The 24,050-nt window shown below is 49.6% G+C and overlaps 1 protein-coding gene across 1 annotated transcript in view; it reads right to left on the bottom strand.

Annotated features, from left to right (window-relative positions):
* Window positions 1–2,792: 2,792 nt before the first annotated feature.
* LOC120375373 (zinc finger protein 850-like) overlaps window positions 2,793–24,050 on the bottom strand; it is a 477,476-nt gene continuing 456,218 nt past the window's right edge. Inside the window, exon 3 of the mRNA XM_039495995.1 lies at window positions 2,793–3,799. Within this exon, the coding sequence (XP_039351929.1) occupies window positions 2,866–3,799 (934 nt within the window). The 3' untranslated portion in view covers window positions 2,793–2,865. The remainder of the gene's footprint in view (window positions 3,800–24,050) is intronic.

Genomic DNA, 24,050 nt, shown 5'->3' with positions numbered 1-24,050 from the left:
TTCTCGCATGACCAGAGAGTAGCAATACACAAAGTTCAAAGGTGCAAACAATTCAATGTTTATTGAGGAAAACTTCCAGCAAGCAATGATTCCAATTTCCTTCCTCAGTGTCCCCCTTCCCAGCTCTGACACCACAGAGCCTTGCCTGTGTCCCTGTTCCCATTCCCTGTTTCTATTCCCCCCACTTAGAAAACATAATTCCAGTTCCCCTACCACCATCCCCATTCCCCCCTTACTTCCTGACTGACTGCAGACTATATAGTAAAACTTGAGTTCTGCTTAGCTATACCCTAACCAATCATTTTACTGAAATGTAACTAACCAATCCTAACATAGTGTAACATGATTATCTAACCAATTATACCCCACCACCTTAATTGGTTTACACCCAACAATTTAATTATACAGCAGACAGAAAGAATCACAGCACCAGGCAGAGATTATACAGACAAGCAATAGGAAAATGGGGACTACAGTGATAGAATAACACAGAAATGAGGATTTCACACCCCAGCTATTGATCAGTGAGTTGTTCCCAGACAGGATGCTATCATGGTAGAGGCTGTGGGTGCTGGTTGCTTAACTGTCTGGCCCCCAGGGCAGGATTTTGAGGTTTACCATTACTGTCTCAGAATGCCAGCATCCATCTTTTGTTCACTTAAAATGCGAGCAGGGAGATTCCAACACCACAGAACTCATGGAGCTCCAGGAAATGTGTAACTTTAGGTCCGGGTGAGTGTGTCTAAAATTCAGCTGTGCTGTAGAAGGTCTCTAGGAGTTGAAAGAGATGTGCCATCTCGACCTCCCTAAAGAGTTCATCAATTATTAATGAAAACTAGGGTTGATAAGTCATGTTTTTTGTAGCAGCAGGATGGTGGACTGGTCTAAAGTGCCAGTTTTAAGACTCTTTTTTCCCTATCTCTTGGGTGTTCTGGTCTCTGCATAGAGACGTAGTTTCAAATCCCACTCCTGACATGACCATTTAATTCTATCTGGAGAAAATAGCCTCACTTGAATCTCCTGTGCAACAATAGAACCCCATTTGCTTAGCTTTGCTATTCCAGTAGTTGTGAGAGAAGCTCCAAACCAGGGGGAAACAGGGCCTGTTCTCTCGACCCATCAATTTTTGTCTTCCTTCATTCCAAGCCATTTTCTCAGAAACATCCATATTTCCCACACTATTTTGTTTAATGTTCTTTGCTTTTATGAAACTTTAGAGTCATCATTTAATTGCCACACAACTGTACTTATGAAGTGAAGTGAAACACAATATTTTTTGGATATTCTTGCAGAAGAGTTTTGCTTTCTGACCTGGAATTGAACAGGGGCTACCCGAGGGGGACAATGCTGCTCCCTTTTCTTGGCTCATCCAAAAAACATAAGTTCTTGGTGCCCTTTGTTTCCCTGTTCTTCAAAGGCAAATCAGCTGGTTTAGCGGCTACTGAGAAAGCCTTAGAAAAGGGCCCCAAAATTGATAGCAGCTGGTTTCTATAGTGTAGGGGACAGGAAGCAGGGTGGGTTGGATGAGGAGTGGTTGGGGTGGGGGTCTCTGGAGGGCAGTCAGGAGCAGGGGGTGGATGGGGCATGGGAGTCCCGGGTCTGTTAGGGGTGGGGGAAGGATAGGAGACAGGGCAGTCAGGGAACAGGGAGCATGGAGGGTCCTGAGAGCACAGTTAGGGCGGGGGTTTCTGGGGGTCAGAGAACAAGGAGCTGGGGGTTGGATGGGTCCAGAGTTCTGGGGTCCTGTCAGGGGCGGGAGCGGTTGGATAGGCATGGGAGTCTGGGGTTCTGTCTGGGTGCGGGGGGTGTGGAAAAGGGTTGTGGCAGTAAGGGGAGAGGCAGGGGGTAGGGTCCTAGGGGGGCAGTCAGGGGACATGGGGCAGAGAGGGTTAGATAGGGAGTGGGGTCCAAGGAGGGGGTAGTAGGGACAAGGATCAGGGAGGATGGGGTTTGGGGGGGCAGTCACCCAGCCTTCTGCCTGGAGCCCTAACCCCCTCCACACCCCCCCCCGGCCCCGGCCCAGAGCCCTGTACCACCCCGCCCCCGGGTGCCTCCTTCACCCCGCCACGACCCCAGCCCTGAATCTGGCACCCCCACACATCCCCAGCCTCCCCACATCCCATGCACCCCGCACATCCTCACCCTGAGCACCAAACGGGAGCTCCTGCACCCCTCCGCACACATTCCCACCTGCACCCCTCATGCCAAATGGGAGCTCCCCAGGTAAGTGCCCCCACACCCAAACCTCCTGCCCCAACCCTGAGCCCCCTCCCTCATTCTAGCTCCTGGCCAGACCCTTCACCCCCAGCCCTGTGCTCGGTCCACTCCCACCCTCAGCTCAGTGCAGAGAGAGGAAGAGAATGGGCCAGAACCAGGGAGAAGGTAGGTACCCACTGTATGTGGGCAGGGCCGGGACCCCACACCAGCAGCGGGCTGAGCAGGTCCGGCAGCCGGGATCCCGGCTGGCAGGAGCCAGCGGATGGAACCCCTGAGCGGCAGTGGGCTGAGCCGCTCAGCCACTGCCGGTCTGGGGTTCTGGCTGACAGACCCTTCCCAGCTGGGGTCCTGGCCGCAGGCCCCGCTCAGCCCACTGCCGGCCTAAGTGAACAGAACCCCAGACCAGCAGCGGGCTGAGCGGGCCGGTGGCATAAGATCAACATTTTAATTTAATTTTAAATGAAGCTTCTTAAACATTTTGAAAATCTTGTTTATTTTACAACATTAGTTTAGTTATATAATATATAGACTTGTAGAGAGAGACCTTCTAAAAAACATCAAAATGTATTACCGGCACGCGAAACCTTAAATTAGAGTGAATAAATGAAGACTCGGCACACCGCTTCTGAAAGGTTGCCAACCCCTGCTCTAGAGGTTTTTATGGCATTGATCTCCCTTGCAGATTCTCTGATGGCTAATATGGGCTGATTGCCAAGAGAACATTTTCCCACACTCACTGCATTCATAGGGCCTCTCCCGTGTGTGGATTCTCTGATGAACAGAAAGGGCTGATCTTTGAGTGAAGCTTTTTCCACAGTCACTGCATTCATAGGGCCTCTCCCCTGTGTGGAGTCTCTGATGTTCACAGAGGGCTGATCTGCGAGTGAAGCTTTTTCCACAGTCACTGCATTCATACGGCCTCTCTCCTGTGTGGATACTCTGATGTTGATAAAGGCCTGAGCTGCGATTGAAGGTTTTCCCACACTCACTGCATTCATAGGGCCTCTTCCCTGTGTGGATTCTCTGATGTTGATAAAGGCCTGAGCTGCGATTGAAGGTTTTCCCACATTCACGGCATTCATAGGGCCTCTCCCCTGTGTGAATTCTCTGATGTTTGGAAAGGGCTGAGCTGTTAGTGAAGCATTTTCTACACTCACTGCATTCATAGGGCCTCTCCCCTGTGTGGATTCTCTGATGAGTAAGAAGGTTTGAGCTGCAATTGAAGGTTTTCCCACACTCACTGCATTCATAGGGCCTGTTCCCTGTGTGGATTCTCTGATGTTTAGAAAGGCTTGAGCTGCTAGTGAAGGTTTTCCCACACTCACTGCATTCATAGGGTCTCTTCTCTGTGTGGATTATCTGATGTTTAGAAAGGTCTGAGCTGGTAATAAAGCTTTTCCCACACTCACAGCATTCATAGGGCCTCTCCCCTGTGTGGATTCTCTGATGTTTAGAAAGGTCTGAGCTGCTCGTGAAGCTTTTCCCGCACTCACTGCATTCATAGGGCCTCTCCCCTGTGTGGAGTCTCTTATGAACAACAAGATTTGATCTGTAAGTGAAGGTTTTTCCACACTCAGTGCATGTATTTTTCCTCTTTCCGCTCAGGATTTCCTGCTGGGTTGTGGTTTCCTTGACGCTCTTCTGAGTTCCCCGACAGGAAATAAATTTACCCACTTTCTCCTCTGGCTGGTTTCCTTGCTCTCTTTCTGGTCTGTGCTGAATCTCACAGGATTTTCCCTGCTTATGACTCTTCGACACATTCCTTTTCGATCTTTGCGATAATTCTCTGTGTTTAGCCACTTGCTCAACATTTTCCTGCTGAGAATTCTGCTCCTCTTTCTCACATACCATTGTGTCACCTGCTGTGATAGAGACAGAAACCTCAAACAGGGATGGAAAGGGGAAGGCCAAACCAATACAAGTACTGAAGAGAGGTCAAATAAAAACAAGAACTGAACTCCCCCAAACTCTTCCCCAAACAGGAGAGAGGAGGGGATCAATTTGGCCCTCACATCCCATCCAAATTCACAGGGGGAAGGGAGGAAGCTACTGCCTGGTGTCTGCTAGGGTCTACAGGAAGCCATGAGCTATATTTACCCTAAGGATACGACCCCTGCTAGGGACAATAATGAACTGAGAAACCTTCCAAGGGCTTTGTAGGGCATCCCAGATGTTTCCTTCAGGCACTTACAGATTCTGAGTTAGTTTAATCTTTCCTCACCTGTGCAGGGAACTCTCAGAATCTCTCTTTCCTCTGAACCCTGGAGGTCTGGGACCCATGGCTCGTCCCCTTGTTCCAGCTGGGAGATTATATGAGGTTTGGAAACTGGAAACCCTGCTCAGATGAAAGAAAACAAAGGAGTTCAGTTGATTTCACATGACTGTGTCATAAAAAACACTATTAATTTAACTTCAGTGCTTAGTGTGACCCAGTGTTCCTGAGGCAGTCCACACTGAAAATGGCAAGGTCAGGGCAGGCTGAAAAAGGGAGAGCAGATGCTCCTAAAACTGGTGGTTAACACGGAAGTTAAATTCACTGATCAGTCACCAACTGTGCTTCTGATCCCCCACACTGGTTATCGAGAAACTGAAAAAAAGACATCACACGGCCCCTTTACTGCATTCCAGTTCTCTGACTCCCAATCAGCACCTAGGTCCGGCACAGTGAGAGGTTATTTAAAAACTCTGCTCCCATAAACAAAGTGTTCTTCTGACCCCAGAGTCAGCCACATTACCAGGTCTGTATAGGTTTGGATCTTACCCAGAATACTATGATGCCAGCCAATCCTTAGCATCTAAACTAAAGGTTTATAAGCAAGAAAGCATCTAAACTAAAGGTTTATTATAAAAGAAGGAAAGAAAAAGGAAGTTGTTAAAATGGGAAAACAATGCGATACATTCAGAAATCTCTATATCTGGTTCTTAGCAGTATTGGTGAGTTGCTGGCTTGAAAGGCTCTCTGGTACACATCCACATCATTCAGTCCTTTGTTCCAGGGTTCAGTTTGTAGAGAAGTTGCTCCAGAGGTAGGAAGAGGGACTGAAGACAAAATGGAGATGATGCAGCTGACCTTTATATTCCTTTCCCCATGTGTCTTCTACTTCCTGTGTCCCAAACACAAGCTTCACAGCACATGGCATGGAAAAGCCTTGGAGGTCTCAGTACACAGGCATACCCTGCATGTCTTGCTGACTCAAGAGGTGTCTCCCCTTGATCTTTTCAATGGATTCATTGTACAGCTGATGACCCTGGATGGGCCATCGAACAGGCTGGGCAGCGCTGATGCCAATATGTCTGGGGGTGTCACTCAGAAACACTACACAAGTCTGGAATACAGATATACCCTACATATCTATAACTCACAATACAAAGAAACAAGATTATCAAACTTGGAAAATCATAACATTTTCATTGACACCTTACATGGCATATCTAGCACGATTCATTGCAATTTCATTATATTGGTATTTATAATAAAATAATAATAATAATATAAAATGTGTCTCAATTCCCTACAGTGTCACTTAATAAACCAGTGAATTCCCAGGACCGGTTCCCCAGGTGTTTGAAGATGCCTAAAACCTTGCTTTTGAGGGACTGAAATACCCACATATATGTTGGGAACACACAGACAGACACTGTGCAAGTCTGTGCCCCTATGTTCACTCTTCTAGAAAATTATGATCAATTTTGTTCATAGTATGTGTCAGGGCTGAATCTCCACTCTGTCACCTGAGTGCAGAAAGTGGGGGCCACCAGGATTCTAAAATTAATTTGTGCAACTCTAGGCTTGTATTAAACCCCCAAAGTTACAGCTTTTCTCTGACCTTGGCTTGGTAAATGCTGCCACCACCCAAATGCAAAAAAACCCCAAACCCTTGGACCCAGGAAGGAGCACTTGAGAATTCTTCCCTCTGGGGTACCCTCAAGCCCTTTCACCTCCCCTCCGGGAAAGAGCTGAGAAAGAAAACAAAGGATATTAGCTACCAGCTAATCAAACAACTTGCACAAACCTCTTAGGACACCAAAATCCAACCCTGTTCTTAAAAGAGGTAAATTTTATTAAAATTGAAAAGGAAAACAACACATCTGGAACTTAGGCTTTTGCTAGATCTTTAAAGAAACAATTGTTGTAAGCACCCAAAATAGCTTTCTTGGGGGTTCAGCTTAAAGCTTACAAGCAAACAAAAGCATCTGGGATAGCACAGAGGAGCTCCAAAAGCCAAAATAAAAAAATATAAACCTGATTGTGTCTGTCTAAACATTCCCTGTCCAAATAATTTCTTCTAGGGATGGAAGATGAATTTTCAAACCTGCTTCAAGCCATACACAGCATCGCTACTCCGTGTCGCCTTCTCCAGAGAACAACAGACAAAGGGAAAGTTACTGTCCCATTTTAAAAAGTTCTAGCCTTTCCATTGGCTCTTTTGGTCAGGTGCCCACTCCTTTTCTTTTACCTATGGCCTTGTTAACCCTTTACAGGTAAAGCAAGCAGAGAAGTCACACCAACAAGGATTTTACAGCAATCTGGCTGGCTGGGTGTTTATAAAAGGGAGATCCCTCTTCTCCCCTTCATTTATCACTGTATGGCTTGCGAGGTATCATTTTAAAAGACAATCTACTGAATAGCCTCCTTAAAATGTGTAGCAACACTGTATGTAAAGTTATGAGATTTTACGGTATGATATTACTGAAAAAGTTGCAACCCTAACCCCAAGTTCGTCAGAGACAGCAAGGAAAACAGCTGGTCAAATAGCCATTCTCCAGGAGAGGGAAGGTGTGAAGAAGACATTTACATTCCATCGCAGGGACCACTTGAAGCTCATATCTACGAGAGCCTGTCACCATGACTCAGCTGAGAACTGGATTTGTTTCTAGTAGAAAGGACTGAACTATAAACAGATGTGAGGAAAATGCATGAGACTCTCTCTCTCTCTCCCCCCTTTCCCTCTGCTCATGACAACTCCTGAAGAACTGACTGTGGGCAGCAGGGGCAGGTTAGAGGGATTCCCGGCTGAAAGGAAAACCAGCCTGTCTCAGCAGATGGTGAGAGAAACATTTGTTTTAAATCATTTTAGCTGGTTAACTTAGACATTAGTTTGTGTTTTATCTTCCACTTCTTTCGTAAACAATTCTGACTTTTATGCCTCATTACTTGTAGTCACTGAAAATCTTTTTTTTTCCCTTCAGTAGTTAACAATCTTGGTTTATTGTTTTATCTAACCAGTGTGGTTGGATTAAAGTGTGTTGGAAACTCCATTTGGAATAACAAGGCTGGTGCATGTCATTTTCCATTGATGAAATAACAGATTTCATATGAGCTCCCACTGTTCAGTAGTGTGCTGGACAGGACAAGATGCACATTTCTGGGGGATGTCTGGGAGCAGAGAATTTTCTGGGGTTCTCCTGTGGGGTACTGTAATTCGGGAGTTGCTGACTAGCAGCACTCAAAACTGTGTAGCTGGGAGCGAGTTACATGCTGGAGACTGCGTGTTACCTGCCCAGGAGTGGCTGCTCTCACAGTAAAGCAGTGTAAAAGGCACCCCAGCCTGGGGAACTGAGGGGACACAGCTGTTCAACAGTCCAGATTGTACTGTGCTTAATGTCACAGACACTCAATTTCAAAGTCTCCTAAAACACATAGAAAGAAAATCAATGTCCCAGAAATCGAAGTCTCCAGAGAGAGGGCAAGTCTCCCTGGCTCTGCTTCTTGCTGACAGACAGGTCCAGAGACAAAGAGAGAGTCCCGGGGAAGCTGGAAACATAAGCGTGGGGCTCAGTGGAGAAAGGGGAGAGGAAGGGCAGGGATATTACTGAATGCAGCATCTCAGCACTACTAAATGTCAGGATAACACGTAGTGCAGCCCACTGGAAAACATAATCCCAAATATACATATAAAATGATGGGCTCTAAATTAGTTATTTCCATTGATTTATATAAGGGCAATAAGATATTCTCTGTATTATTGTCTATCCCTTTTTAAATAATTCCTAACATCCTGTTTGCTTTTTTGACTTCCGCTGCACACTGCTGGATATCTTCAGAGAACTATCCACAATGACAAAAAGATCTTTTTCCTGATCAGCTGTAGCTAAATTTGCCCCCATCATATTGTATGTATAGTTGGGGTCGTTTTTTCCAATGTGCATTACTTTACATTTATCCACATTAAATTTCATTTGCCATTTTGTTGCCCAATCACTTAGTTTTGTGAGATCTTTTTGAAGTTCTTCACAGTCTGCTTTGGTCTTAATTATCTTGAGCAGTTTAGTAACATCTGCAAACTTTGCCACCTCACTGTTTACCCCTTTCTCCAGATCATTTATGAATAAGTTGAAAAGGATTGGTCCTAGGACTGACCCTTGGGGAACACCACTAGTTACTCGTCTTCATTCTGAAAATTTACCATTTATTCCTACCCTTTGTTCCCTGTCTTTTAACTAGTTCTCAATCCATGAAAAGATCTTCCCTCTTATCCCATGATAACTTAATTTATGTAAGAGCCTTTGGTGAGAGACCTTGTCAAAGGCTTTCTGGAAATCTAAGTACACTATGTCCACTGGATCCCCCTTGTCCACATGTTTGTTGACACCTTCAAAGAACTCTAATAGACTAGTAAGACATGATTTCCCTTTACAGAAACTATGTTGACTTTTGCCCAACAATTTTTGTTCTTCTATGTGCCTGACAATTTTATTCTTTACTATTGTTTCAACTAATTTGCCTGGCAGAGACATTAGACTTACCAGTCTGTAATTGCCAGGATTACCTCTAGAGCCCTTTTTAAATATTGGCGTTACATTAGCAATCTTCCAGTCATTGGGTACAGAAGCTGATTTAAAGGACAGGTTACAAACCATAGCTAATAGTTCCCCAATTTCACATTTGAGTTCCTTCAGAACTCTTGGGTAAATACCATCTGGTTCCGGTGACTTGTTACGTTAAATTTATCAATTAGTTCCAAAACCTCCTCTAGTGACACTTCAATCTGTGGCAATTTCTCAGATTTGTCACCCACAAAAGGTTTGGGAATCTCCCTAACATCCTCAGCCATGAAGACTGAAGCAAAGAATGCATTTAGTTTCTCTGCAATGACTTTATCATCTTTAAGGGCTCCTTTTGTAACTCAATTGTCCAGGGGCCCCACTGGTTGTTTAGCAGCTTCCTGCTTTTGATGTACTTAAAAAACATTTTGTTATTACCTTCTGAGTTTTTGGCTAGCTGTTCCTCAAACTCCTTTTTGACTTTTCTTATTACATTTTTACACTTAATTTGGCGGTGCTTATGCTCCCTTCTATAGACACCTCACTAGGATTTGACTTCCACTTTTTAAAAGATGCCTTTTTATCTCTCACTGCTTCTTTTACATTGTTAAGCCAAGCCACAGTGGCTCTTTTTAATTCTTTTGCTGTGTTTTTTAATTTGGGGTATACATTTAAGTTGGGCTTCTAATATTGTGACTTTGAAAAGTATCCATGCAGCTTGCAGGGATTTCACTCTAGTCACTGTACCTTTTAATTTCTGTTTAGCTAGCCCCTCATTTTTGCATAGTTCCCCTTTCTGAAATTAAATACCACAGTGTTGAGTTGTTCTTCCCACCACAGGAATGTTAAATTTTGTTATATTATGATCACTATTTCCAAGCGGTCCTGTTATAGTTACCTCTTGGACAAGATCCTGCTCTCCACTCAGGACTAAATGGAGAGTTGCTTCTCCCCTAGTGGGTTCTTGTACCAGCTGCTCCAAGAAACAGTCATTTAAAGTATTGAGAAATTTTGTCTCTGCGTTTTGTCCTGAGGAGACGTACCCAGTCAATATGGGGATAATTGAAATCTCCCACTATTATGGAGTTCTTTATTTTGACAGCCTCTCTAACCTCCCTTCGCATTTCATCCTCACTATCACTGTCTTTGACAGGGGGTCGATAATAGATCCCTATTGTTATATTCTTATTAGAGCATGGAATTACTATCCATAGAGATTCTATGGAACATGCGGTTTCATTTAAGATTTTTACTTCATTTGAGTCTACATTTTCTTTAACATACAGTGCCACTCCCCTCCCCACCCCCCGAGTATGACCTGCTCTGACCTTCAGATATATTTTGTACCCTGGAATGATTGTGTCCCATTGACTGTCCTCACTCCACCAGGTTTCTGTGATGCCTATTATGTCAATATCCCCTTTTAACACGAGGCACTCTAATCCACCCATCTTATTATTTACACTTCTAGCATTTGTGTACACGCACTTTAAAAACTTGTCACTGTTTATTTGTCTGCCCTTTTCTGATGTGTCAGATTCTGTTGTGTGTGAATGCTTCTCGTCTGATCTGGCCCCTATTTTATCCTCTTCCAGTCTCTCTTCCTGACTAAAACTAGAAAAATCTCTATCACTACACTCTCCTCTAAGAGAAGTCTCTGTCCGATCCATGTGCTCCTCTGCAGGCATTGGCTTTCCCCCCATCTCCTAGTTTAAAAACTGCTCTGCAACCTTTTTAATGTTAAGTGCCAGCAGTCTGGATCCACTTTGGTTTAGGTGGAGCCCATCCTTCCTGTATAGGCTGTCCCATCCCAAAAGTTTCCCTAGTTCCTAATAAATCTAAACCCCATCTCTCTACACCATCATCTCATCCACGCATTGAGACTCTGAAGCTCTGCCTGCCTACCTGGCCCTGCGCGTGGAACTGGGAGCATTTCTGAGAATGCCACCGTAGAGGTCCTGGATTTCAGTCTCTTTCCTAGCAGATTAAATTTGGCCTCCAGGACGTCTCACCTACCCTTCCCTATGTCATTGGTATCTACATGTACCATGACCACTGGCTCCTCCCCAGCACTACACATAAATCGATCTAGATGCCTTGAGAAATCCGCAACTTACGCACCAGGCAGGCAAGTCACCATACGGTTCTCCCGGTCATCACAAACCCAGATATCCTTGTTTCTAATGATCGAATCTCCCATTACTAACAGCTGCCTTTTCTTAATGAGTGGAGTTCCCTCCCCCGGTGAGGTAACCTCAGTGCAAGAGGTTACCCCAACACTATCTGGAAGGAGGGTCCCAACTATGAGAAGCTTTCCCTCTGCTCCCGTTGACTGCTCTCATTCCCTGGGCCTTTCATCCTCCTCAACAGCGCGGGGGGCTGTCTGACCGGAGTTGGGACAATTCTATAATGTCCCGGAAAGCCTCATCAACATACTTCTCTGCCTCCCTTAGCTCCTCCAGTTCCAACACCCTGGCCTCCAAAGCCTTCACACGGTCTCTGAGGGCCAGGAGCTCCTTGCACCAAATGCACACATACATACATAACATAAGAACGGCCGTACTGGGTCAGATCCAAAGGTCCATCTAGCCCAGTATCCTGTCTACCGACAGTGGCCAATGCCAGGTGCCCCAGAGGGAGTGAACCTAACAGGCAATGATCAAGTGATCTCTCTCCTGCCATCCATCTCCATCCTCTGACAGACAGAGGCTAGGGACACCATTTCTGACCCATCCTAATAGCCATTGATGGACTTAACCACCATGAATTTATCCAGTTCTCTTTTAAACGCTGTTGTAGTCCTAGCCTTCACAACCTCCTCAGGTAAGGAGATCCACAAGTTGGCTGTGCGCTGTGTGAAGAAGAACTTCCTTTTATTTTCTTTAAACCTGCTGCCTATTAATTTCATCTGGTGACCTCTAGGAAGCTTCTGTTGATTATGCTGCACTTAAACCTCAGTTTTACTTGAGCAAACAGGAGATATTGGACATTGTGCAATATGGCTCCTGTGCTCTGTTCCCAAAGTGTTCTGCAGCAGGGGAGGGTCTCTGGTAGTGTGTGTGTCACTGGCATATTGGGGTGATGCTGAAACTGGGCAGAGTAGAGGTGGCATTGTGGGGCTGGCGTAAACCTTCTCTCTCCATTTCCCCTTCCAAGAACCGAGGGGACAGTAACCCTTACCCAGTGAGGTCACATTCTCATAGTTCTCCTGCATGACATCCCAGTAGAGGGCTCTCTGAGTGGGGTCCAGCAGAGCCCACTCTTCACTGGTGAAATACACAGCCACCTCCTCGAAGGTCACCGGCCCCTGAAAGAGCAAGAGTCCAACACTCAATACATGCTGCCCCATTCACAGCCCCACTATTTGTGGGGAGAGGAGCCCATCAAAGGGAAGCCCTAGGTGGATTGCAGTCAACAAAGTCCCACCGCACCCTGCTCAGAGCATCCAGGAAACATCAGAGTGAGGGGACAAAGCGAGAGCCCCTTATCTCTCCCAGCAGATCCATCACACACCTACTAGCCACAGACTGACAGAGGAGAGGGAGCCCCTAGCAGGGACCAGGGAGAGCTCCCTGGTAGGAAGCCCAACACCCTCCTCATTGTGAGGAGCTGGGTATGAAGGGAGGGGAATCTCCCCTAACCCTCACTGGTGGGTGCCCCCTTCATATCTCTCAGCAGCCACTGGTTAGTCGGGTCAGGCTCCAGCACTAAGAGTCTGGTCAGTTTTCCCAGCCCCATTCACGTGGGTTATTTTCTGCTCCACAAACTAGAGCATTTCCACCTCCGAACCTCCTGGGTCTGTTCCTAGAATCTAGGCCACTTATTAAACAACTCCCAGCAGGTCTGTCACACCCTGCCCTCCCTTTCTCCACCCTGTGCATTTCCTGCCCCGCTCCAACCTCCAAACCAGACTGTGCAAACCTTCCCATCTCCGCTGTATTAGCTGTCCCTCTTCCTCCTGTAGGAACCCACCAACCCCCCCTCAAAAAATAATCCCTACCTGAGCTGGCTCCACTGCAGCCATTTCTCTTCCCTGTGTCATGGGAGGATGGGATGAGCTGGAGAAAAACAGGGACGTCATTCTGCAGCCCTGGCAGGGAGAGAAGGGCAGTTGTGGAGGTTTCAGAACAGGCTTTAGTTAATTTCACATCACGATTCCCCCAGGCCCCTTCCCTGCAGACAGACATCCTAGACTCTGCCATGCTGGGAACATGCTTGATCTCTCTTTATTAGAGTGTAGACCTGGCCCCTCCTGTCAGGCTAAGCCCAGAGAGAGATTTTTAACCTCCCTTCTGCCTCCCCTCACCCCGTAACAAAGTCTCTGAACACAAGGCTAGAAAAGAGCAGAACCCAAGGAGTCACTGTGGGGGATTCCCTCAGACACTGACCCCCCGGCAGTCACACCCCAGCAGGGGAAATGTGGAGTCAGGAACTGGCTTTTCCTCTGTCTGATCCTTTTCTTGTTCACTGGAAAGTGGTTCTGCCCAGGGATGCTGCAATACATGTGTCTGGGTGGACTAGAGAGCTGGAAATCTCTCCCCCCGTTCATTTCTCCCACTGCCCCTTTCAGTCTCTCCTTCCCCTGTCCTCTCTCCCTGCCCCTCTGGCTGGGACAGTCCCATTCCTGGGGGCTTTGCTCTCCCAGGGCTGGATTTTCTCCTGGCAACTACTAATGGGAGGAGAAATTGGCGGGGGCAGGGCTGTTTGTGCCAGTCCCCAGCACTTTCCCTGAGGTCTTTCAGTAACCTGGAGTCTGTGGCTCAGAATTTGCATTAACAGGGCCCAGGGCTGCCCTAGGGGGCTAGTACCAGCTGCAGAAAGTCATTACCTGGGCTGGGCAGAGAAAAAAGCTTTAATTAAGGTCACATCCCAGGACAGAATCCAGCTGGGGGAGCAGCAGCTGCTCAGCCTGGTCTCCCAGATCACAATGGAGGCTGCAGCGTCTGACCCAGGAAGCTGAACCCCAATATCCTGAGCAGAGAGGGACAGAGCGTTTGAGCAGCTTCCCTCCTTTAGCTCTCTGGGAGAGCAGCTAATGAGAGCCCTCCTCACAGGAGAATTGCTGATCTCATTTGCCCCACTGTCCATCTGGAGTCACTCTGGATTAAAAATGGTCTCAATGAAACCAGATTTCAGAAAGAAGGAGTCCAGAATGCTGTGGAAGAGACCATTGTGTGGCATTTCTAGCCCCCTTCCCACCTGCCTCACCCCCCAGATCCAGTATAAGGACTCGGGGCACAAATTTTCCCAATGGAACTGGAAGGTCCTGGAGTTTTCAAGATGTTTGATAAGTGGCTAGAAAGTTATCAGGGTGACTGGGCCTGGACGAGGAATGCCGGGACGTGCTTGGAGCCAGGATTCTGGCACAAGCTGATGAGCTAGAAGGAGCATGGTTAGTAGCAGCCCCCAGATCCCGCAGCCAGGGTCCCACCAAATATTCCCTGGGACCCATCCCCCAAAATCCCTGAACAGGGACTCCAGATACCCCTCAGCACCCCACTGGCCAGAGAACCCCCACCAGACCATCACTGGCAGGCTGGGAATCCTAAAGGGTTCCCCCCACCAAGAGCCCCCAATAGCCAGGGACCACCCCCCCAGGGGACCCCTCACTGGGAATTCAGTCCCTCACTGCCTGCCCAGGATTCCCCTACTGCCTGCCTAGGACCCCACCTGCCCTCCAGCAGGATCTGCCAGGCCGTTTGCCTGGGACCCCCTGATGCTTTACAATGGGACCCCTCCCTCTGCTTGCCTGGCATCCCGACCTAGCGCCTGGCACTCCCCCACCCAGTTCTGTGCATTGGGCACGACTGAGCACCTGGCACAGCACCAGGCTCCCTCCAGCCCCCTGCCCCGCCTCCCCAAGAGATGCCCACCCTCACTGTTCTGCACCAACAAGTCCCCAGTGCTACCCACCTCCAGGACCCACAGCCTCAGGGCTGGGCACATCAGAACCCCTCCCCCCCCCCAAACCTCCAGAACCCTCTGCCCAGTCACCCAGAGGCCTCCCCCTCCCACAATGTCCCTTCAGCTCCAGCTGCAATCTCCCCACACAGACACCCCATCCCCTACCCCAGCAACAGTGTTACCTCACTGTGTCTGCTAAGTGGATAGAAAGTTATCACTGCCCCCTGCTGGCCAGTCACCCGGGCAGAGGGATCCCTGGGGGGTGCTGCTTTAACAGGAGAATGGAAGGGCAAGAAAGGTCCATGCCCTGTCACTAGCTACATCTTCGCACTGCGGGAAGCAACCCCTCCCAGAGACCATTTGTCATGGGCTTTGAGATACTTCTGGACCCACGCTGCACTCAGAGTGACCTCCTCACCCAGTGCCAGCTGGAGAAAAGAAAAGGGTCCAACCGACTCTCCTGTTACCAGCTGGGAACCACTGATCCCCCAAACAGGGGAGGCCTCTGGCTTTTATGGGTATTAAATCCGTTTAGAGAGGAAAGTGGAAAATCAGAGGGATTTTACATCAGTTGTTGATACGAGGTAAAATCTGAGTGTTTCACATCAATATCTGATAACTGAATAGAGAGAAAATGGGCAACATTTGCCAATATTTTATATCCATGTTCAGGAATCTGAGAAAAGGTGTAAATTTGAGATTTTCTTAGTATTTTATAATTAGAGAGACAGGGAAAAATCTCAGGCCATAGTCATTTAGAAATAGACAATTGGAGAAAAAGTGGGGTTTAGGATAATTTTTATCAATCTTTGAGATTTGCAGAGAATACGTGTCAGAAACTACACAGTTAATAACCTGAGAGAGGGAAGAGGGATAGCTCGGTGGTTGGAACATTAGCCTGCTAAACCCGGGGTTGTGAGTTCAATCCTTGAGAGGGCCATTTAGAAATCTGCAGTAAAAATCTGTTGGAGGATTTAGTTGGGGATTGGTCCTGCTTTGAGCAGGGGGTTGGACTAGATACTGCCTGAGGTCCCTTCCAACCCTATGATTCTATGACCACCAGCAAGATCTGAGGGGATTTTATATTACTGTTACATAACTAGAGGGAAAAGCAGGACTGTTGGACTGGATTTTATATTACTATCCAATACATAAACACAAAGTGATGGCTCCCCCCACCCCCACAGGCAGCAGGGAGCTCAGTGAGGAGCTGCTTTAAGAGGGCAACGGGGGGGGGGGGCTGGCAGGTCCCTGGAGGAGGGAAGGGGGCAGCAGTGGGGGATGGGCAGGTGGCTGGTGGCTGTGGTGGTAGTTGGGGGCAGTAACTGGGAAACCGGGGTCCGGGCAGCCCCACGGGGACACGTGCCCTCCCGCCCCGCCCTGGCAGAGAACCGGCATCTCACCCCCGCCGCCAGGGGCAGCCACGTGCTGGGGACTGACCCGGGGCAACAATGTCCCACCCGGACAAGGACAAATCGCTGCAGGTAAAACGGGGGAACAGGGAGCCGAGAGAGCGGATCGGGGGCGAATCTCCCGGATGTTACAGCCCGAGCGAGACCCCGAGCGAGAAACGGGCAGAACCGGAGAGACTCTGTGCCGGGGGCGAGAGGCGCCAACAGGGACAGGAGCCACCACCCCCGCCCCCTCCCGCGGCCAGGAGGGGGACAGGAGCCAATTCACTCCTCGCGTCCCACCGACCTTCCCCGCCCGACACCCCCAACTCCGGCTTCTCCCGCCCCTGCCCGACACCCCCCTCCCTCCACAGGGGCCCGACACCCCCCCCCCCGGACTCCCATCCCAGCGGGGGGGGGGCGGATCCTGCTGCGGCTCCCGGGGCCGAGGCGGCTCCGAGGCTTCTCCCAGGTTCCCCGGGGCAGAGTCACGTGGCCGCCCCCCCCGGGTCTCTCACTCACCGGCTCACACGGAGGCGGCAGCAGCAGCTTTGTTCTCCCGCCCCCAGCGGGGCTCGCACGGAGCATGCGCAGTTCCAGCTGCTGACCCCGCCCTCACCCGGGCTGGAGAGGGCGGACGCGCCCCCGGGGCAGGCTGGGAGATGTAGTTCCGGACTCTCCCTGGAGCGGAAGCGACGTCAGCGAGGGAGCCGGAGCGGTTCTGCCTGGCTCGTGCGGGGCCGTTGGAGCCTCTCCCGGGCCGGAGAAGGTTTGTGCCGCTGGGGCTCTGGGCATGCGCAGATCGAGGCGGGAGAGACCTTCATTAACCCCCCGCGCCCGGCCCGGCCCCGCCCCCGCTGCGGAGCTGCAGCCTCCAGGTCCCGGCGCGAGGCGGGGGGGTGAGACCGGGGGGGGCGGAGCGGGGCCGGGCGGGGCCTGCCGGGGGCAGACCGGGCGGGGGAAGTGTCGGTGCAGCCCGGACGTGGCCGGGAGCCAGTGACCCCGAGGAGCGGGGAGAGAAAGGGGGCTGAGACCCCCTCGGATTTACCGCTGCCCCCCCCGCGGGGACCCCCCGCCCCCCCCGCCCTGCCCCCTTTCTCCCTAGAGCCACGAGCAGCCCCCAGGGTGACCCCCCCCTCCCCCAACCCCTGAGAAGTTCCCTGCCCCCCCCCCCCCGATTGGGCCCCATTTTCTCTCCCCTTCCCCAATGGCCAGTTCAGAGCTCGGGTTTGGGGTTTCCATTTCCCCTGCAGGGATTTGTCCTTGTGCGGGTGGGAAATGGTTCCCCCGAGTGATTCCTGAGCTGGGCAGAGGGTGAATGGGCAGAGGCTGGGGGGCCCTGAGACAGGGACACCTCTGGGGGCGGGGGGGGCCTCTCTGCTGGGAAGGGCCAGGGAGGGGGGGAGAAGCAAGTGTCCCCCATGGAGACGGCCCAGCCCCAGGTTTCCCAGTCCAGCTACTGCCCCCTCCCCACCCTGCCCAACCCAGCAGCCCCCAGTTACATTCCCAGACCCCACAGCCAGCGACCTTCTGACTCCAGCCCCACTCCACGAAAATCTTCCCACTTTTCTCTCCAGGTGTGTGACTGAGATCAGGGCTCTTATCGGACTGAGCGTGGCCCTGTTCTGCCAGGCGCTGCAGAGACCCCAGGTGAGATCAGACCCCACTGTTGTGCCAGGTAAAACTGAGACCTGGACCGAGATCACAGCCCCCCTTGTGTCAGGCAGTGCACGACTGTGGCCCAAACTGCTGCCTCCATTGTGCTGGGCACTTCAGAGACCTCGACTGAGATCTGTGTCCCCGTTGGGTCTGGCATTGCACTGACCCCGACCCAGATCATGCCCCACCACTGTAGAGGGCACTGCACAGAACCTGACAGAGATCCTGGCCCCACATTTTGCCAGTCGCTGCAGGGGCCCTAAACAAAATCCAGGATCCTGTAATGCTGGGAGTTGCAGAGCCCCCGACTGAGATCAGGCCCCCTGTGTGCAGGGCTCTGCACAGACACTGACCAAGATCAGGGTCCCCATTGTGACAGGTGCTGCACAGACACCCAGGGTATCTCTACCCTGCTGTTAAACCCCCCAGCTGGCCCATGGCAGGTGACTCAGGCTCACAGGGTTCAGGCGAAGGGGCTGGTTAATTGCCGGGTAGATGTCTGGGCTCAGGCTGGAGCCAGGCTGTAGGACCCTGCGAGGTGGGAGGGTGCCAGACCTTGGGCTGCAGCCCCAGCCAAAACATCGACACCACCATTAAACAGCCCCACAGCCTGAGCCGTGTGCGCCCAAGTCAGCGGGCACGGGCCAGCCGCCGGTGTCTGACTGCAGTGTAGACGTGCCCACAGGGACAGAGAGGCCTTGCCACAAAAAGCTCAGAGGCTAAATAGGCCAATGGTGGGAGGCGAGTCTCCATTTTACAGATGGGGAAACTGATGCTCCAAGAGCTGAAGTAATTTGCTCAAGTTTCCATGGAGAATTTGGGGCAAAACTGGGAACTGAACCCAGATTGTTAGAATTCTTGCCTCTTCCCCTTAACCCAGAGTGTGTGTGTACAGCTTGTTTTGAGCTGTGTCTGCCTTGCATTGGCTTCCAAGGGTGGCTGTGGCATTTCCTTCACTGGAGGTTTCTAAGACCAGGTTAGAGATACACCAGTCTGGGAATGTCTAGGGATACTTGGTTCTGCCTCATCACAGGGGGCTGGAGTAGACGCCTTCTCAAGATCCCTTCCAGGCCTACACTGAAATAATTCTCTTTTGTGCTGTGTCCTGTTCTACGCTGAGCTGTTTTGCATGGTGCCATTTGGAACTGTGATGCACCATGTTGTGTAGCAGTTTTATGGTGCATTGTTTTGCCTTAGCTTGTTTGGTGCCTGTGTTGTGTTAGTTTGAGCTGAGCTCTTTTCCCTTGTGTACTTTTCTCCTAGGGTGTGTTAGTTTGCATTGTTTTGCTTTTTTCCCCTTCTGTATTGTCATTTTATGCTGTGGAGTGTGTGTGTGTGGGGGGGGGGGGGTCCCCCTGAATTGCCTGACACTATGTTGTGGTGGGTTTTACTCTGTACGTTGTGTTTTATACGTATCTATTTCATAGCATCATAGAAATGTAGAGCTGGACAGGACCTCAAGATGTCATCAAGTCCAGCTCTCTCTGCCGAGGCAGGACCAAGTCTCTGTAGATTGTCTCTGACAGAGCTTTGTCCTACTTGTTCTTAAAAACTTCCAGGGAAAGAGACTCCCCAGCCCCCCTTGTAAGACTATTCCCGAGCTGAACTGCCTTAGCTCTGGGGACATCCACACAGATTTGAGTGGTGAGCAGCTCTGGAGAGAGAGGAGACCCCAGTGAGTGGGCAGCTGGGTAAATAAATTAAAGTTGGGAGGAGAAACATTGATGTGTCCAAGGTCACCCAGGCTGTCCGTGATGGAGCTAAAACTAGATCCCAGTTCTAGTGCCACCGTACTGCTGGTTTGGGCACTGAAGGGCTCTGCCACACTGGTGTTTTAGGCACTGGTGCAAACCCTTAGTACAGACAGAATTTACACTAGTGCACTCGGATTGGCACTGGTGCACCATGTCCCGGTTTGAAGGTTTGTGGTGTGTGGAGGGGTAGGGGGGCCAGTATCTCACTGAGGCCTGGGGCTGGCTGAACAGTGCAGCTGGCAAGAGAGGGGCAGCAGTGAAGTATGAGCCAGGAGCACAGCCCCACAGCACTGGACACTGACTTCTCCTGACCCATGACCCACACACCCAGCTGTGTGCAGGGACTGCCGCTGAGGTGCCCTGCCAAGACAGCCTGTGCATCCATGGACAAACCACCTCTTCCTGCAGCCTAATGCAATGGGGTCTGGGACCTTTCCAAGCTGCGGGTGACGGGGCTCTGGCGTTACCGGGGTCTGTTCCTGGCTGTGTCCCTGACCTGCTTGGTGGCCTTGGGGAAGTCACAGCCCCCTCTGTTTTCCTCCTCCCCATTGTCTGCTTGGGCTGTGATCTCTTTGGGGCAAGGACTGTCCCTCTCTCTGCAGCGCCCAGCACAACGTGGGTGCTGATCTCAGTAAGGGTCTCTGCCGTGGGCAGCGATGGGGCCCTGAGCTCCAGCAGTGTCTGTGCAACGCAAGGCACAGTTGATAGGCTCACACACTTTAAGGGCAGAAGGTAGAGGTGTATTTCAGATGAGGTCTCATCAGTGCCTTGTACAACAGTACTAACCCTTTCATGTGTCTGCTGGAAATACCTCACCTGATGTATCCTAGGACTGCATTAGCCTATTTCACGGCCGCATCACGTTGACAGCTCATAATTATCCTGGGATCAACCAATACACCCAGGTCTTTCTCCTCCTCTGTCACTTCCAGTTGATAAATCCCCAGCTTATTGCAAAATTCTGCACTTGGGGACTAACAACTAGAATTTGTGCACTATTAATTTTCATCCCATTTCTATTACTCCAGCTTTCAAGGATGTGCAGATTTTCTTTATGATTTTCCTGTCCTCCTCCAGAGTGGCAATCCCTCCCGGCTTTGTGTCCCACTCCCACTTCTTGTGCCAAGATCACTAATAAAAGTGTTGAGTAAGATTGATCCCAAGACTGATCTGAGGAACTCCACTAGTAACTCCTCCAGCCTGACAACTCACCATTCAATATGACCCCTTGTAGACCCCCTTTAACCAATTCTTTATTGACCTTTCGGTTCTCATATTAATCCCCATCGTCCAATTTAACGAATAGTTTCCCATGTGGAACTGTATCAAAAGCCTTATTGACGTCCAGATCACGTTTCTCTGGCACAATCTACCTTTGTAACACCATGTTTTATTTATTTATAGTGCTGAAGGCTGGGAGGAACTGTTAGCATTGGGCTGAGAATGGCCATGTGGAGGTGGGGGAGGAGATGGGAGGCAGGGGGGAGGCGGCATTGGAGGTGTATCTGGGATTGTGTTTTGTAGGAGTCCATGTCTCTGCTCCCTGTGGCCGTGGCGCATTCCGTACCAAAGCAGCACGTCAGCAGAGCAGACGCACACACCATAGCTCCGCCTGGAACACGCAGCGTTCACTGCCAGACGGGCTGGGTGATTTTTCAGGGACCCAGCTTGATATGCCTGGCTGGGGTGGGTTCAGTTGGACGGGGGTCTGGGGCTCTGATAGTTTGCGATGTTCCTTTTTGCATAGTCAGTTCTTTCCATCTAATGTTTTACCCCCACCGATGCCCGATGCCGTTCTCTTCTTAACTTGCTTCGGTTATTTCACTTCCAGGTTACCGCCAGTCATAGAATCATAGAATATCAGGGTTGGAAGGGACCTCAGGAAGTCATCTAGTCCAGCCCCCTGCAACTAGTCAGATACTAACCCAGACACCAACTCACAAGCATTCAATAAAGTCTAAACACATTCTTACAATTGTAATACCTCTTTTAACAATACTAACATAGGTGAGTCAGACTGATTCCAGCTATGTGTTTGTCCGTGTTCAATTAAGACATGGGGGCTTTTGCAAGAGCTAACACCTCATCTGCCAGGGTCAGAGGCAGGATGGGCAGGGATGGTGTGTCTCGCCTCTTTGCCAGAAGCTGGGAATGGGTGGCAGGGGATGGATCACTTGATGATTTTTCTGTTCTTTCCCTCTGAAGCACCTGGCATTGGCCACTGAGCTAGATGGACCAGTGCTCTGATGCAGTCGGCCATTTTTATGTTCACAGTCTGTATGAGGAATATCTAGTCATTTGGACTCGCTGGGAGGCACAGAAAGAAACAAGATGTGCTGAGGCAAGAAGGCCCAGTCTCAGAGCCCCAGGGTCACACTTGCCAAAAGCTAAAACTAGGCCAGCCCATGAAAGGGGCACTCCCAGGAAAGACTGTATAAAGGCTGGAGCATCCAACAACTTTGTAAACCCGAGACAGCTGCCTTGGGGACAATGACAGGGAGAATCCCCCAAAGTGACTCCTTTGATTCTGCTCTTCTCTGGCCTTTGGTTCATAGAATCATAGAACTGGAAGGGACCTTGAGAGGTCACCAGTCCAGTTCCCTACACTCAAGGCAGGACTAAGTATTATCTAGACCATGCCTGAGAGGTGTTTGTCCAGCCTGCTCTTAAAAATCCCCAATGATGGAGATTCCACAACCTCCCTACGCAATTTATTCCAGTGTTTAACCACTCTGACAGTTAGGAAGTTTTTCCCTAATCTCCATCCTAAACAGCCCTTGCTGCAATTTAAAGCCATTGCTTCTAATCCTACCCTCAGAGGTTAAGAAGAACAATTTTTCTCCCGCATCTTTGTAACAACCTTTATGTACTTGAAAACTATTACCATGTCCCCTCTCAGTCTTCTCGTCTCCAGACGAAACAAACCCAATGTTTTCAATCTTCCTCATAGGTCATGTTTTCTAGACTTTTAATCATTTTTCTTGCTCTTCTCTGGACTTTCTCCAATTTGTCCACATCTTTTCTGAAATGTGGCACCCACAACTGGACACAGTACTCCAGTTGTGGCCTAATCAGTGTGAAATAGAGCAGAAGAATTATTTCTCGTGTCTCGCTTACAGTGCTCCTGCTAATACATCCCAGAATGATGTTTTCTTTTTTTGCAACAGAGTTACACTGTTGACTCATATTTACTTTGTGTTCCACTATGATCCCCAGATCCCTTTCTGCAGCACTCCTTCCTACGCAGTCATTTCCCATTTTGTATGTGTGCAACTGATTGTTCCTTCGTAAGCGGTGTACTTTGCAGGTGTCCCTATTGAATTTCATCCTATTTACTTCAGACCATTTCTCCAGTTTGTCCAGATCATTTTGAATTTTAATCCTATCCTCCAAACCACTTGCTACCCCTCCCAGCTTGGTATTGCCCACAAACTTGATAAGTGTAAAAGAGACTGTTACTAGGAGGGTTTCACGATTTCTCAGAGGGTTACACCCTGGTGGGAGGGGGCTAGGCCTGTACTGGAATAAGGTCACTCTGTTCTTCACAGTGTGGCAGAACCTAAAATGTCCATTAGCAGGGAAAAATCCTGGGGGGAATCGGCTTGTGGAATGGATGAAAATCCCATCTGAATTCTCTCACATTGCCCTTCTCGCCCTGACAGGCTACAGACTAATGTCCACGTTTGCTCCAGATCATCCCATCCTCCCAGGGGGCAGGAAATGGCTGCAATGGAGCTGGCTCAGGTAAGAGATTATCATGGAGCTGATGGTGGGCTCTGCTTGGAGGGAGAGGAGCAGTAAATGCATAGGAGGGTGGGAGCTGCTGGAGGTGGTGGGAGGCAGGAAATATTGAGGGTGGAGAAAGGGAGGGGACAGGGTGTGACAAACCCGCTGAGACTTGTGTAATGTAGGGTATGATGGGTTGTCACTCTCCTTTTATCTCAGTTAGTATGTACATGCCTACATCCATTACAATACCCCCCAAACCCTTATTAAGTAATAGAAATACCCATACTGTTAGTATACCCACCCCTATCTATTATTCACAGGAGTACACATGTCATACAGGTTTCAGAGTAGCAGCCGTGTTAGTCTGTATCCGCAAAAAGAACAGGAGTACTTGTGGCACCTTAGAGACTAACAAATTTATTTTAGCATAAGCTTTCGTGATCTACAGCTCACTTCTTCGGATGCATAGAATGGAACACACAGACAGGAGAACATGAAAAGGTGGAAGTATGCATACCAACTGGAAGAGTCTAATCAATTGAGATGAGCTATCATCAGCAGGAGAAAAAAAACTTTTGCAGTGATAATTGAGATGGCCCATAGAAGGTGTGAGGAGAACTTAACATAGGGA

Source organism: Mauremys reevesii, linkage group 12 (assembly GCF_016161935.1).
Source record: "Mauremys reevesii isolate NIE-2019 linkage group 12, ASM1616193v1, whole genome shotgun sequence".
Classification (NCBI taxonomy): Eukaryota; Metazoa; Chordata; order Testudines; family Geoemydidae; genus Mauremys; species Mauremys reevesii.
This window is presented reverse-complemented; position numbering and strand designations above follow the sequence as displayed.